Below are 15,419 nucleotides of genomic sequence, written 5' to 3'. Positions count from 1 at the left end.
AAGTAGCTGGAGTAATAGGCATGGGCCACCACACCCAGCTGATTTTTGTAATTTTAGTAGAGACAGGGTTTTGCCATGTTGCCCAGGCTGGTCTCAAACTCCTGACCTCAAGTGATTTGCCCATCTTGGCCTCCCAAGGTGCTAGGATTAGAGGTGAGCACCTGGCCTATATTTACTTTTTTGACAGTCATCACTGTCTTAAATGATAATTTGACGAATAAGTGGACGTAGGCCAATGTGAGATGGGTTGTGGGGTGAATTTGTAGTTAGACCTTTACACCAGACTGTTGGTTTGTAGAGTGAGGGCTTTAGTAGTGGGCTGTAGGGTACCAGGTTGTTTGCTTGCCCCAGTCTTGCTCACTGTTTCTCTCTGCAAACTGGTTAGAAGAGTAATAAGACAATGATAGCATATATTGAGTGATTAGTGCTAGGCACTGTGGTTGTGATGTTCCTTTGATCTTTTAACAGTCCAGTATGATTGGTAGTATTTCCTGTATTTTATATACAGGAAAACTGAGACTGAGAGAGGTAAGTTGCCCAAAATCATACAGGTAGAAAGAGTGTCTGAAGTAAAAGTTCCTGAAATTTTTAACCTTAACAAACATCTGCTCTGCTTTTCAGTAATTTGGGATAGGTTAGTAGGACCCAACCTCCTTGATTAAAATGCTGGCTAGGATTTTTTTCAAGCCTTTTTTTTTTTTTTTCCCGGTGTTCCTCAAAATAGAAGAAATAACTAATGCTTAGAACCCAAATCTTAGATGATAAGTGTCCAAATTTAAAAAGATTTACAGCAGATGGAATCAGATTAACCAGAAGAAATTTTAATAGGGATAAAGATACTGATGAGTGGTGTCTTCATATGCTAATATGTGTGTGAAATCTATAATATTTTCCTGGGATAAGCCGTCCACTCCACTTAACTACTATTATCTCCTATTCTCTGGATGGGAGGTGGAGCCTAGAACAGAGTGGGAAGGGCTAAAATCAAAGGCTTAAAAGGGAAGTTTCCTTTGTAGAATCTCTTTCCTGGAAAGGATTCTTGTAGTGACTGCCATGGTAAGATTGGGAAATTATTTTGAGACTGGATTATTTTCACGCTTTTAATTTTCTATGGCTTTTCCCTGTCTTATTCTTGCTTAATATTTAGTAAGGCATTTTTTGGAGTCCAGCCTATTTTTCCTGAGCATGTGGACTGGAGTTTGAGGGTAGCACGCCTTTTGCAGACAGTGTAATGGTGGCTGGAGCAATTCAAGTGAAAGAAGTTACAAAGGACTACTTCATCCAGCTGCCCCTGTCCCTCCCTTCCTGCAGATTTTCTTTTGAGTCTAAAATCTTAGACACTAAGGCTTAGAGAATCTGGTTTTTGTGTGTTTTGTTTTTAAATCCGGGAGTATCCACCAAAGCTCCTTCCACATCTCGGGATTCTGGGAATTTGTAGTGTCTCTGGGTTTGCTGTACTTTATTTATTTGTACTGTCATGCACATTTTTACATGAAGGAATGGAGGCATAGAGTTCTGATCCACGAAGAAATAGAGTGAAGCTCCCTTCTGGAGGTGTGGGAGCATTTCCTTTCCAGATTCACTGGGGTGGGTAGTGGGAGTGTTGTGGCATTAATCTGATGAGTAGTATGTCTTGTGCTCGATGCCTAGCACCTAGTATGTAGGCACTAAATAAATAGCTTATGGTTGTGTGGTTTGCATGGATTGAAGTGAAATAGATTAAAAAGTTCTTAGAAGCAGAGAGTATCAGAGTGTCATGCTCTGGTTATTTTCCTAGGAACACAGACAGACCTATGGGAACACACGGGAACCTCTCTTAGAAAACCTGACAAGTGAGTATGACTTGGATCTTTTCCGAAGAGCACAAGCCCGGGCTTCAGAGGATTTGGTGAGTATTAAAACCTCCAAACTGAAGACCACTTGTGAAAGGTGCTTAGAATTGCCAAGAAAAATGATTGCAAATCAGTTTGGTGGGAATTAAATGTACCTTGCTTCTTGAATCTCTTTCCCTCTCTTCCCAGCTGTCCCTTTTTGGAGACTAGCCTTTCCCTTTCAGATTTAAAACAAATCACCCCTCCTCCCTTCCTTTTTTTATTCCCTTCTTTCCACCTCAGCTCCCGGAAGTACCAGTTTGGCTAGAGCTGATGAGGCTGGATAAAACTATAGGCTCCCCTTTGTCTCAGCTGGGCAATTTGCAATTCTGAGAACCTGTAGCCTAGGAGAGACTCATCTCTGTTGTTTTCTTAATCCCAACAGGAACTCCCCTTTTGCTAGGTTTCCTCTGCACTAAGAATGAAAATAATAGTGAAGGGGAATAATGGAAAAGGCTGTTTGTCAGATGTTTTAGAATTAATCTTTGACACAGTCAAGTTTGATACATTGGTTTTCCATTCTGATATTTATTTAGAGCTAGTTTATACTGAGTTGCTGTCCTAGGCGGAATTTTTAACAACTTTGCTTGAAGAAAATTCTGGTGATTGAGTTTACCTCTGATATAACAGATTAAGTGTTCAGGGAAGCTCAGTTTTTAAAGTGAATCTCATCTTCACCCCCTTCCCCCTTGTATTAAAAAAAAATTGTATCAAATAATAGACTTGTTGAAAACTGGGCGGAGGCAGGGTTTGCTGGCTACCCTTGGCTGGAATGGGCAGTTCCTACTGCTAGTTTTCTCTATCCTGTTTTGTCATGGAGCATTTCTGAGCTAGCGTTTCACAACTTTACACCTGGTTATACTTACAAATTATAATACTTTTGTAGCCAACTCAGAGTCACTGAATTTTCTTTTTTTTTTTTGTCTGAGACAGAGTTTTGCTCTGTTGCCCAAACTGGAGTGCAGTGGTGCCATCATGACTCACTGCAGTCTCGACCTCCAGTGCTCAAGCGATTCTCCCACGTCAGCCTCCTGAGTAGCTGGGACTATAGGCATGCCACTACACCCAGCCCAGAAATATTTTCTGCCTTCTGGAGTTTAGATTCTAGAAGTATCATGCACATTTCAAAAATATTTTTTAAAAGGCCTACTTTTTTTTCTAAGTGAGCATTGTGGATATATGTCACAGAGATTCATATAGCTTTATAAAAGTTTCTGCAGATAAGGCGGATTCTAAATCAACTTTTCTGTTTAGTTTTAGAATACTTTCTAAGGGTGGGCAGTTTGTATCTGTGATGATTTTCTTTATAATTCAGTTTGGTCTAGGCTGATAATAATGAAGTTTCCAAGGTCTCATTCTGGTGAGGCCCAGAATGTGGGAGGTAGCAGAGAAACCCCTCTTTTGAGACCTGTGCTCTGAGCAGTATGGGCAGTAAGTTTTCTGTATGCCTGCCTGATTTTTCATGTAGCTCTCTTTAATGTAAATTCTCATGGGTAGAAGCCAAATCTGTCTGATTTTTTCTATAGCCTAGCATGGTGGCATGCACACACGCTTTTAGAAACAAGACAATATTTATTTTTTTAAAACGGAGTCTCGCTCTGTCTCCCAGGCTGGAAGTGTGGTAGTGCGATCTCGGTTCACTGCAGCCTCTGCCTCTTGGGTTCAAGTGATTCTTCTGCCTCAGCCTCCCAAGTAGCTGGGATTACAGTTGTTTGCCACCACACCTGGCTAATTGTTGTATTTTTAGTAGAGATGGGGTTTTGCCATTTCGGCCAGGCTGGTCTCGAACTCCTGGCCTTAAGAGATCTGCCTGCCTCAGCCTCCCAAAGTGTTGGGATTACAGGATCCATTGTGTCCTGCCTGAAAGCAAATATAATAAATTCTAATCCTCCTTTGACTTTTGATTTCTTGGCAATAGGAGAAATTAAGGCTGCAAGGCCAAATCACAGAGGGAAGCAACATGATTAAAACAATTGCTTTTGGCCGCTATGAGCTTGATACTTGGTACCATTCTCCATATCCTGAAGAATATGCACGGCTGGGACGTCTCTATATGTGTGAATTCTGTTTAAAATATATGAAGAGCCAAACGATACTCCGCCGGCACATGGTGAGTTGTCTTGGGTTCCTCTGCCTTGACCATGATGGCAATAAGCTGTAGGATCTCTAGATTTTGCCGTAGTGATTGCCTCTATTCAGGCACCTTCTCAGTGGTCCTCAGCAGTGGGGTGAAGGCATAGGAAATGGAAGGCCACAGCTTAAGATGGGGTGTAGAGCCTGAGGCATGGCTTGTGCTGGGTGCCACCCAAAGCAGCTGAGGGCCCTTACCCACATCCTGTCATGTACGTCTTCCTGTCTTTTGTTCTTACTGCCTACTCCTCTTCATTTCCTCCTTGGAATATGAATTACCTCTGCCCACAGGTTTTGTGTGTCCCAAACTAGATGAAAATACAGACTTCATTAGGCAGAGCAGGGACAGCATGGCTCACCTTCATATCCCCAGCAACTAGTGTGGACAACTGATGCCCAGGAAATATATGTTGAATGGGTACACTTACTAATATGTAAGAGTGATCAGCCTGTGACAGATTATGAAAGTAGCAGAATGGGTCCTTTGGTGCCTTCCTCTCTTTTTCCTAATAAAGCAGGTATAAGGAGTTGAATCTGTTATTGTTGACAAATTTGTTTACTAGATTTTTTGCAGCTTCAAAAAAAAAAAAGCCATTTCCCCCACTCCCTCTGTTATGAAATAAGAAGTTTTGTCTTAAGGGGAATTTCTGCCATGGAGCAAGGGAAGGAGTAGAGATTAGATTAGCCTTTCAGGCAGATAAGCCTTTTTCTTGTTTTTTTGTTTTTTGTTTTTTGGGTTTTTTTTTTTTGAGACGGAGTCTTGCTGTGTTGCCCAGGCTGGAGTGCAGTGGCGCGATCTCGGCTCACTGCAACCTCCGCCTCCCGGGTTAAAATGATTCTCCTACCTCAGCCTCCTGAGTAGCTGGGACTACAGGTGCACACCACCACACCAGGCTAAGTTTTGTATTTTTAGTAGAGACGGGGTTTCACCATGTTGGCCAGGATGGTCTTGATCTCCTGACCTCATGATACACCCGCCTCAGCTTCCCAAAGTGCTAGGATTACAGGCATGAGCCACCGTGCCCAGCCCTTGTTCTCATAATCACAATATAGTTTGGCTCTAAGGCCTCGGGGGTGTCTCTTTTTCCTTCCCCTTCCTTTTTTATTTCCCAGGATTTCCATATGCTGAGCATCTATGACCCAGTCTTCCTGTGATTTCTGTCATTATACTCTTCTCCCCAGTTTGGTTGGTGATACTGCTTTTTTATGTTCCCAGTTCAGGAGCATGTGGTCTGCAGGTTCAGGGCCCAGAACTGTTGCTTTGACTCAGGTTCTGCAGGCCCTGGCACACTTGACTGCATGGGTCTAGAGTCATGGAGGGGAGGTGATTGGCGGGGATTGGTAGAGATACCAGTGTACAGGGAATGATGGGATCAGAAGGAGGGGCACTGACACAGATGGCAGTTCATGGAGATAAAGTAAAATGGTTTTACTATGTAAAAGCAGGTATTTTTATTGATGTGTACTGCTTACCATTTATGCCTTTTTTCCTTTTTGTTTCTGGTTGTTTAGTGACACTAACCGATGAAATAGCTAAAAGGGCAAGAAACAGTAATAGAAGGAGAAAACAAAGGGTCTGAATAAATCTGAGGATCGAATAAACATTATGAATATTTGAAAATCTTCCATATTATATGATATAAAAATCAGATTTCAGGAAATACCTATTTTATTCCATGCCTGTTCTTATTCGCATTGCTTCAGGTGTGATCACTGAAATGAAATGGTCTTCCTTTGGCTTGGCTTCTGTTTCTAAACGATAATTGTTACATGAGTTTGCTTATTGTTGGGAAGAGCCAGCATGAGTAAAGGGGTAGAGATAGGAACAAACTACAGATGGAATTTTCTTGGAGGGATTCCAGTTAATAAATATTTGGATTTACATATGACAAATTGGAACATGCTTCTTGAGTTGACAAAAAGGGTCGCAGTAAAATTACTTAATAGAAAGTGTTTCATGGGCCAGGTGCGGTGGCTCACACCTGTAATCCCAGCACTTTGGGGAGGCTGAAGTGGGAGGATTGCTTGAGGCCAAGAATTTGAGACCAGCCTGGGTAAAATAGTGAGACTCTGTCGCTTCAAAAACCGTTTTAAAAATTAACCAGGTGTAGTGCCATGTGCCTATAATCTTAGCTACATGGGAGAATCTTTTGTGCCCAGGAGTTTGAGGCTGCAGTGAGCTATGATCGTGCTATTTCAGCCTGGGTGACAGGGTGACACCCTACCTCAAAAAAAAAAGTTCTATGTATCTATACTTTTTAAACACTTTTTTATTTTTTTTGAGACGAAGTCTTGCTCTGTCACTTAGGCTGCAGTGCAGTAGTGCGATGTCGACTCACTACAGCCTCCACCTCCCGGATTCTTTTGCCTCAGCCTCCAGAGTAGCTGAGATTACAGGCTCCCGCCACCACACCTGGCTAATTTTTGTATTTTTAGTAGAGGTGGGGTTTCACCATGTTGTCCAGGCTGCACTCAAACTTCTGACCTCAGGTGATCCACTCACTTCAGCCTCCCAAAGTGCTGGGATTACAGGCGTGAGCCACGCGCCAGGCCTTAAACATTTTAAAATGTAAACCTTTTAAAGAATTCACCTAACAGCAGAATGCAGCTGACTGGCTGCATTAAAACAATTAGCACTTGAGAGTTAGGAAAATGGGGTACTTCATGCCTCCTTGTGGCCAAGTGCCCCTAGCTTCCTGCTGCTCAGCTAGGCTGCTTGCTTTTTTTTTTTTTTTTCCTTTTTTTGCCACAGGACTTTCTCTTAATTTCCTTATATAACTAAGGCAATGCAGTTGTTGCAGGGGAGAGGGGCAGACAGGTAGTGGTACATGGTTTTTATCATTGTGAGTGAGTTTTCTAATCTGAACAAAAGAAGACCATAATGGTTAGGTGGTAATGAGAAGTTATGGGTAAAGGTGAGAGTAAAGTACTTAGCCACCCTAAGCTGCTGGAAATAAGCTGCTTAAGAATTTCCTGTTGGCTTGAGGCATAATAAGCAAGGGTATTGTTATTTAGTTGACCTTTATGTAGTGGGTGATTTTAATCTCCTGGGCTAAAGCAGTGCCAGAATGTAATCCAGAGTACTTGTTCCAGATTGCTATAGAAGAGTCATAAATATATTCAAATGATTTTGGAAGTCTTTATTTTATGGAAAAAAAATCTGTGTTTTACTGTATGTTCTCAACTTGTCCAACTGTCCTGTAGCTCAGTTAATCACATTTGACCTGTCATTCCTTTTCCCTTTTGAGGAGCAGTCTTGTTGGGAGGCTTTGGTTCCCTGATGTGAATTTCATTGTCTCGCAGGCCAAATGTGTGTGGAAACACCCACCTGGTGATGAGATATATCGCAAAGGTTCAATCTCTGTGTTTGAAGTGGATGGCAAGAAAAACAAGGTAAAAAGTGGTGACTTTAGAAAGGAGTTGTAATGTTGGATATTCACAGGTTTGAGAAGGCATGTGTTTTTTCTCCATCATACCTTGTGAAGGACATAGAACTCTTCTTTTGCCAAAATACACAATATGTTTCATTAATAATTATAGTATGTTTGTGAATTTTAGGCCTTTATCTGTTTAGGAATCAGTGGCCCACACATGAACTCTGTTTCTCTGCTTCCAGATCTACTGCCAAAACCTGTGCCTGTTGGCCAAACTTTTTCTGGACCATAAGACATTATATTATGATGTGGAACCCTTCCTGTTCTATGTTATGACAGAGGCAGACAACACTGGCTGTCACCTGATTGGATATTTTTCCAAGGTAAGCAGGATCTGGAGATTAAGAAGCCACTGGCCAGAGCAGGGTGATCCATGTTCGCAGCTGGGGGCTCAAATCACCGACAGGAAGAAGCCGCACTCTGGGCAATGATAACACCCCTTCCTTAAATTTAAAAAAAAAAAAAAAAAAGGGCAAACCCATGTATCAAAGATTGTTTAATGAAAATGCAGTTTTTATTAAAAGCTTCTGGTTAATTCTTTTCTGGAATTGTGGACTGGAGCTGCCTATTAATAACTGGCCAGAGCCCTCCCTAGTAACTCACAAGCCAACATCTTGTAGTCAAGCCAACTCTCCTGGCTTTGCCTGCCTCTGTGTTATCAGCTTAAAACCAGGAATATACTCCTTTTGCCTGATTATTTAGCTGGGCTCCTAGCACAGTCCCTTCAGTGATAACACTACTGCACCTTTTAAAGACCCAAGGCCGGATTTTTTTTTTTTTTTTTTTTTTTGGAGACAGTCTCACTCTTGCCCAGGCTGGAATACAGAGGTGTGATCTTGACTTACTGTACCCTCTGCCTTCTGGGTTCAAGTGACCCTCCTGCCTCAGCCTCCTGAGCAGATGGGATAACAGGCGCCTGCCACCACGCCCAGCGAATTTTTTGTGTGATTTTAGTAGAGATGGTGTTTTATACCATGTTGGCCAGGATGGTCTTGAACTCCTGACCTCAAGTGACCACTCGCCTTAGCCTCCCAAAGTGCTGGGATTACAGGTGTGAGCCATTGTGCCTGGCTCAAGGCCAGATTTTATGACTTTTAGTATAACAACTTTATTGAAATATAATTCATACACCATAAATTCACACACTGAAAGGGTACAATTTAGTTGTTTATAGTGTATTCACAGAGTTGTGCAATCAATCCAGTTTGCATTATCCTGAAAAGAAATTGTTAGCAATCACTTCTTTTTCCACTCAATCCCTCTCAGCCCTCTGTCTGTACAAATTTCCCGATTCTGGACACTTCCTGCAACTGGAATCACACATTTTGATTTCATTCGATTTGATTTTTTTTTTTTTAATCCTTTTGCAGAATGGAGACTTACTGTGTTGTTTCCTTCCCTTCTCTTCCAGTAGGCAGCTCCTTTTCAAAAATTGCATTTAAAGTGGGCTTCTGTATACTGAGTCAGCAGCCTTAACCTTCTTGCCCTGCTCTGTGGCTGTCAGGAACCCAGAGTCAGCCCCCTTAAAATGAGACTGGAGGTCTCAGCTAGGGAAATCCTGGGATGATTAATGGCTTTGGCCATTATAAGGGGTGTGGTTATAACAGCTGTGAGCCTGACAGCCACTCCTTGGTACTGGTTACCCAGATGTTTTGCAAGCAGTCTTATTTTGTATCTGTGGAAGTGCTGAAACCTTTGGTTTCAAATCCTCGTGACGTGTTCATCTGTTTGCTCTTGATTTTAGGAAAAGAATTCATTCCTCAACTACAACGTATCCTGTATCCTTACTATGCCTCAGTACATGAGACAGGGCTATGGCAAGATGCTTATTGATTTCAGTAAGTGAAACTGCTAAGTCATTAGTTCCACAAGGCAGGGACCATGTGAATATTGCTGTTTGTCTTTTTGTCTTGTGGTCTCTGCAATTCCTGAAATGTAGTGGAGGTACATGGATATTTAGTAAATGGATGAACAAGTAGGAAAAACCTGAGCATTGTCATTGTGCCTGATACACATTGACCATTGAAGGGATACAGGACTTCTCCTTAATGAGTAGGAAGTACAGAGGATGATAAAGTGAGCTCTTTCATATTATCCCAGTTTGAGACTTTTAAACAGCACATACATGCATGAGGCTTAAAATCTGTTCCTTGATGCTAGGGATTTCACTTTTGTAGGGACTTGTCTAGAAGTAATCCATGTACCCAATGGACCCTTTGCATAATATACTCTGCCCTCATTAATTGTGGATTCTGTGTTTGTGAATTTGCTTACTCACTAAGTTTTATTTGTAACCCCAAAATCAATCTTAACATTTTTGTGGTCATTCGTGAACATGCACAGAGCAGCAAAAAATAAGAGTCATGGATGCACGCATTCCCAGCTGACTTCAGAGTTTTCAGCTCTTATACTGTAAACAAGTTCATTTTCAGTCTGTGAATGCCACACGGTTTTGGCCTTCTGTTGATTTTAAATGGCCCCTGTGAGTAGTGCTGATGTGTCTGGTGTTCCTAATCTCAGGAATCCTGGGGTACCTTACACTAATCTCAGGAATCCTGGGGGGATACCTTACACTAATCTCCGGAATCCCGGGGTACCTTACAGAGGTTAGATGGCTTTCTTCAGGTGAATTAGAGAGTTGCTGGCAGTGAGTTCAATGTTAATGATGTCAACAGTGTATATTAAATAAGGCATTTTTAAACAGAAACATAAAATAAGGTTATGTATTGATGGTTGACCAATGTGTGACCAGAGGCTTGCAGGAACCTAACCCTCCCTGTATTTCTCCTAGTAGCAGTGGTTCAGTATTCACTAATTCAGGTTCTCAGTGACTTTATGAAACATAACTGCTGTGAAAAACAAGACTCCACTGTGTGTTATTCTCTATTTGATGTCCACTGTCAAAGGACAGGGTATATTGTAATCAAAATTGGAATTCCTAGAATTAGCCTTCCAAGCCTTCTTTCTTTCTTTCTTTCTTTCTTTTTTTTTTTTTTTTGAGACGGAGTTTTGCTCTTATTGTCCAGGCTGGAACGCCATGGCGTGATCTTGGCTCATTGCAACCTCCATCTCCCAGGTTCAAGCGATTCTCCTGCCTCAGCCTCCCGAGTAGCTGGGATTACAGGCATGTGCCACCACGCCTGGCTAATTTTGTGTTTTTTTAGTAGAGATGGGGTTTCTCCATGTTGGTCAGGCTGGTCTCGAACTCCCGACCTCAGGTGGTCCGCCCACCTTGGCCTCCCAGAGTAGCTGGAATTACAGGTGTGAGCTACCTTGCCCAGCCACCTTTTTTCATTTTTAAGTCACCTGAGAAGAGATGAACTGGAAAGTGACATAAGAGGGGAACTATATATCTTTGAATAGGTAACACTGTTCGTATAAACTTGATTTTATAGGAAGTTTTAAGCATTAACAAAAGTATAATAAACCCTCCTATACCCATCACCCAACTTCAATAATTACTGTTTTTTGGGGGTGGGGGGGGCTAACCTTGTTTTACCTATACTTTCACCTGCCATTATTTTGATATTTCTAAAAAATAAGGTCTATTACACCTTAAAAAAAAAAAAGTCCTTCATATCATAAATTGTGATACTCAAATTTCCCTGGTGTGATTTTGTTCTTTTTAAAAAACTTTTTTTTAATACTTAGATCCAGGTAAAATTGATAGTGAGATTGAGAAGTATGGCTCATAATTTACTTTCAGTCTAAAATTTTCCAGTCCCATCTTTTTTTTCCTTGCTGTGTTTTTGTTGAAGAAAGGAGGTTAGTTGTCTAAAAGGGTTACCCACATTATGAACTTTGCAGACTGCATCTCCATAATGTTGTTTTGTATATTTTGTATAAATTGAATGTTAGGTGTTTAGACTTTACAACTAGAGGCTTCATCATTTGGGTTTTTTACACCCGTCCCCTACTATCTCATAGGTGGTACTGAGCTAATCTCTTCTTACCATTCAAAGATTTCAAAAATATTTTAAAACTAGGGAATGAAGTGGCTTCACATTTTTTTCCTGTCTCCCTTGTTTCCAACACACACCTATAGAGAACCATTGCTATCAAAATGATTAATAGTGAAGCCTTCCAGAGTTCTTTTAGTGCCTATTACAGTAGTGCCCTCCTTATCTGCCATTTCACTTTCTGCAGTTTCAATTACCTGTAGTCAACTGCGGTCCCAAAATAGGTGAGTACAGTACAATAAGATATTTTGAGAGACAGACACCCTTCACATAACTTTTATTACAGTATATTGTTATAATGGTTCTGTTTTACTATTACTGTCTTCCTGTTCCTAATTTATAAGTTAAACTATAGCATAGGTATGTGTTGATAGGAAAATACATAGTATATATAGGATTTGGTACTATCCACAGTTTTGGGCCTCCACTGGGAGTCTTGGAACACATTCCCTGGAATAAGAGGGGACTGTGCTTCTTAAACCTTCTTGCATGTTGGCACACTGTTTTTTGCTATTCGGATAAGATCTAGTGCTGCTAGAAAAAGTCTGTATTTGTTCCCTGGCAGGTTATTTGCTTTCCAAAGTCGAAGAAAAAGTTGGCTCCCCAGAACGTCCACTCTCAGATCTGGGGCTTATAAGCTATCGCAGTTACTGGAAAGAAGTACTTCTCCGCTACCTGCATAATTTCCAAGGCAAAGAGATTTCTATCAAAGGTTGGTTTTTGACTCCTTGGAATGGTTGATTGTTGCCCAAGAAGTTAACTTTACTGGGTATTGTGTTTCCCCTGAATATGAGAAAAGAAGGCCAACTGAAAATGGACCACTGCAGAGACCCTCACTAAAGTTGCCTAGGAATCCAAAGCATTTGGCCCCTGGCCAAATTATTAATTGGCTTCTCAAATCCAGAGTTGCTAACACTAATTCTTGTAAAAGTCAAGAAGAAAAACTTCAGGTCTTTTGGTTCATCTTTCTGAGAAAGACGTCCCTGTGTATTTATACAGGGGTGGAACAATTTAGTTTGATCTATATTTGACCCTGATTTCTAAGGGGCCAAGAATAGCTTCTTGCTGTAATATCCTTCTGTAGTTATTTGGACTGGTCAAATGAATACTTTGTAAACTCCTCCTAAACAGATTGGGTTGAGTACAGAAGATTCTGTCCATTTGGATTTCCTTTAAGGGAAAGTAGACCTTGGTTGGGGGCAAAGGGGTGGGAACCTGCACTTTGGTCAGGTTGTCAGTACCTCTTCTGTTTCAGAAATCAGTCAGGAGACGGCTGTGAATCCTGTGGACATTGTCAGCACTCTACAAGCCCTTCAGATGCTCAAGTACTGGAAGGGAAAACACTTAGTTTTAAAGAGACAGGTAAGGTTTTCATCAGCAGCTTGCTCATTGCTGGATGTGCTTCAAGGCTTAGCAGAGCAAAGTAGGGGCCTTAAGACTCAAGAGAACCTTCCCTTAAAGGAGTTTGGCTACATGCCCCTTTTACTGGGTCTCGTTTCTATAGCTGGCAGTGATGCCTGCATTGCCTTATCTGTATCTGAAGGTTTTGGTAAGCTCCTGTCTCAAATTTGGATGACACAAGTTAAGCAGCTCCAGTTAAGCAGCTTTATGTTGTACAGCACTTCTGTCATTTGATGATTTTCTTACATGGGAGGAAATTGTCCATCTGTAGAGGAATCTTCACAAACGCTGTCTCAACTCATACTCACTTCTATTTTTTAAAATTGTTTCATACATACAATAAAGGTAGGTGAGTGATGATTTTCATTTCTCACTGAGGGTAAAGTAGGAAGAATGGATTAGATAGAAAAGTCGTTTATAAGTCAAAAGATAGTATTTTTTTATACCCTAATATGTTGTTAAACCTTTGGCAATTCCTTCTTGGCGGTTAGTTATTTTGGAATCTATGTAAAGGCATTTGAGTTGAAAGTATATAATCCTTTTTCCCATTGTTCTCCCCTAGGACCTGATTGATGAGTGGATAGCCAAAGAGGCCAAAAGGTCCAACTCCAATAAAACCATGGATCCCAGCTGCTTAAAATGGACCCCTCCCAAGGGCACTTAAAGTGACCTGTCATTCCGAGCCAGCGAACCCCAGCAGTAGGAATCCGTACCCTAGGGATCTGTCTGTCATTTCTGTTGCTCTTGTGATTGGCAAGTACAGTATCCTTTGGGAAGGCCATCCCCCTCAGGACTGTCCTGGCTCCGACCTTTGTGTACACTGCAGACGCTGGTTCTGAGGAACTGTTGTTTCGGCCTCAGTGAGGTTGCCTGGATGGGATCTGTATTAGACTTGAGTGCAGGTCTCTCAGCACTGACCCAAGGAGTTCTGTTATGGTACTGTACCTGTCCAGTCACTGGTTCTCTCCTCATGTCCTCTCGCCCCATGAGGTTGTGTTGTGTCTTCTAAGCGTGGTACTAGTGCTTGCCGCCTGGTCACCAGACCTCCAAATATGGCTGCCACCACCAGGACCTTTCCAGTTACTCCTTATGTGTGTGTTCTATGGAGGGGCAGGGAAGAGGTGGCACTTGTGAGTGTGTGTGGATTGGCAGGGGATGCATTCACTTTGGGTTTCATCTTGCTTTAAATTTCTTTCCTTCATTTTGATTAAGAGACTTCTTTTTGATCTGTATTGGGCTTACCAGAGCCAAATACTTTTGAAGAGTTTCCCAGGGACTGGTCTTGGTAATAGCATATAATTGATCTGAATGAGATGGAGAGAAGAATGAAGAAGTGGTAGTTCTGGGTTTGATTTGAGTTCACCTGTGGGCATTGGGGCAGTGTCTTGGTGAAAGGGAGCGGATACTACTTTTTGCCTCACCGTGAAGTACCCACAAGTTAATATTTCCTTCTCTCTTTACTCCCAGTCCCTTTTTACGTTTGCAGGTGCCAAAGTAATGTCCACTTCTCCCTTTCATGCTGCGTGTTAACTGATTAATTATACTGCAGAAATCTTTTCACCTCCACTAGTGTGATACAGTACATCTTTACTTCTGTATACATTGCACTGATTCTGTCTGAGTGCCCTGGGAGAAGTTGAAAATGATTGAAAGTGACTTTCATATCTCAGCTCATGACTCAGCAAGGCAGAATGGCCACCCCTGCCAAGGTTTGCTTCTCTTTTCAACAGTGCCTCACCCTCCCTCTAGGATTAAAGTGCTTCTGCCCTTCCACGAACTCCTCCTCCATTTCCTTTTTGGGATTTGTCACCGTCCTTCTATTCTCTGGTCTTCTATTTTTGGTGTTGTTCAAGTGAAGGAAGAGATGTTCCCTCTAATTTCTCTGTAGCCCATTATAACCTGCTATCTTGGGGCAACTTTTGATGTATGACATGTCACCCTTCCCAACTTGGTCTCCTCCAACATGCTGTCTTCATGTGGAGCCCTCACCACAATCCCTGACTCCGGTCATTTGTGCCTTTCTCTTGTCATCTCTGTACACTACTTATATTCACTGTGGGTTGGGGGAGCTAATTTTAAGCATGTTCAGTGGCAGCTCCCCTCCAGTTTCAGTGTCACTGTTAAAATTTATCCAAAATCAACTTCACTAGGGGTTTTCTTAAGGGGTAAAGGCCTTTTACAGAAGCTAAACCCTTCCCCACATGTGGTAGAATGTGCTCTTCTATATCTACTCCTCAATAAAGCATGTTCTCTGCTCAAGTCTGTTTCATCTGGGGGCTCTCATTTATATATGAAAATGATGCACACAATCTGCTACTCATAGTAAACGCACTTAGGATTTGCTTTGCCTAGCAGTACACTGTTGAGGGATGTGGTTTGTGGCTATGGAATGTTTTTCCCTGTGATGCAGGCTGTCTATAAAGATCGAGGGAGTGCTCACGCTGAACTTACCTAGATGGTGGCACAAATTTGATCTGCCTCACTTTGGTTCCAGCTAATCAGTATACATAGCAATGATTAGTCAGTATTACCCATTCTTTCACTAAGTGCCATTTTTCACTGATTTTAGGGGCAAAGGAACCAATAGGAAGTTAGGATATATGGGAGTACAGTTGATGCCTGTG

At 41.7% G+C, this 15,419-nt stretch overlaps 1 protein-coding gene across 2 annotated transcripts in view; it reads left to right on the top strand.

Annotated features, from left to right (window-relative positions):
• The window catches only part of KAT7 (lysine acetyltransferase 7), a 39,505-nt gene extending 24,451 nt beyond the window's left edge, over window positions 1-15,054 (top strand). For both annotated transcript variants that reach the window (XM_008011577.3, XM_008011575.3), the window contains 8 exons: window positions 1,778-1,888; window positions 3,790-3,981; window positions 7,305-7,394; window positions 7,618-7,758; window positions 9,180-9,273; window positions 11,960-12,106; window positions 12,650-12,756; window positions 13,358-15,054. In XM_008011577.3, the coding sequence (XP_008009768.2) occupies window positions 1,778-1,888; window positions 3,790-3,981; window positions 7,305-7,394; window positions 7,618-7,758; window positions 9,180-9,273; window positions 11,960-12,106; window positions 12,650-12,756; window positions 13,358-13,459 (984 nt within the window). In that variant the 3' untranslated portion in view covers window positions 13,460-15,054. The remainder of the gene's footprint in view (window positions 1-1,777; window positions 1,889-3,789; window positions 3,982-7,304; window positions 7,395-7,617; window positions 7,759-9,179; window positions 9,274-11,959; window positions 12,107-12,649; window positions 12,757-13,357) is intronic.
• Window positions 15,055-15,419: the final 365 nt, after the last annotated feature.

Source organism: Chlorocebus sabaeus, chromosome 16 (assembly GCF_047675955.1).
Source record: "Chlorocebus sabaeus isolate Y175 chromosome 16, mChlSab1.0.hap1, whole genome shotgun sequence".
In the NCBI taxonomy this organism is placed as follows: domain Eukaryota; kingdom Metazoa; phylum Chordata; class Mammalia; order Primates; family Cercopithecidae; genus Chlorocebus; species Chlorocebus sabaeus.
The sequence above is the reverse complement of the archived record's forward strand: the minus strand, read 5'-3'. Positions and strand labels throughout refer to the sequence as shown.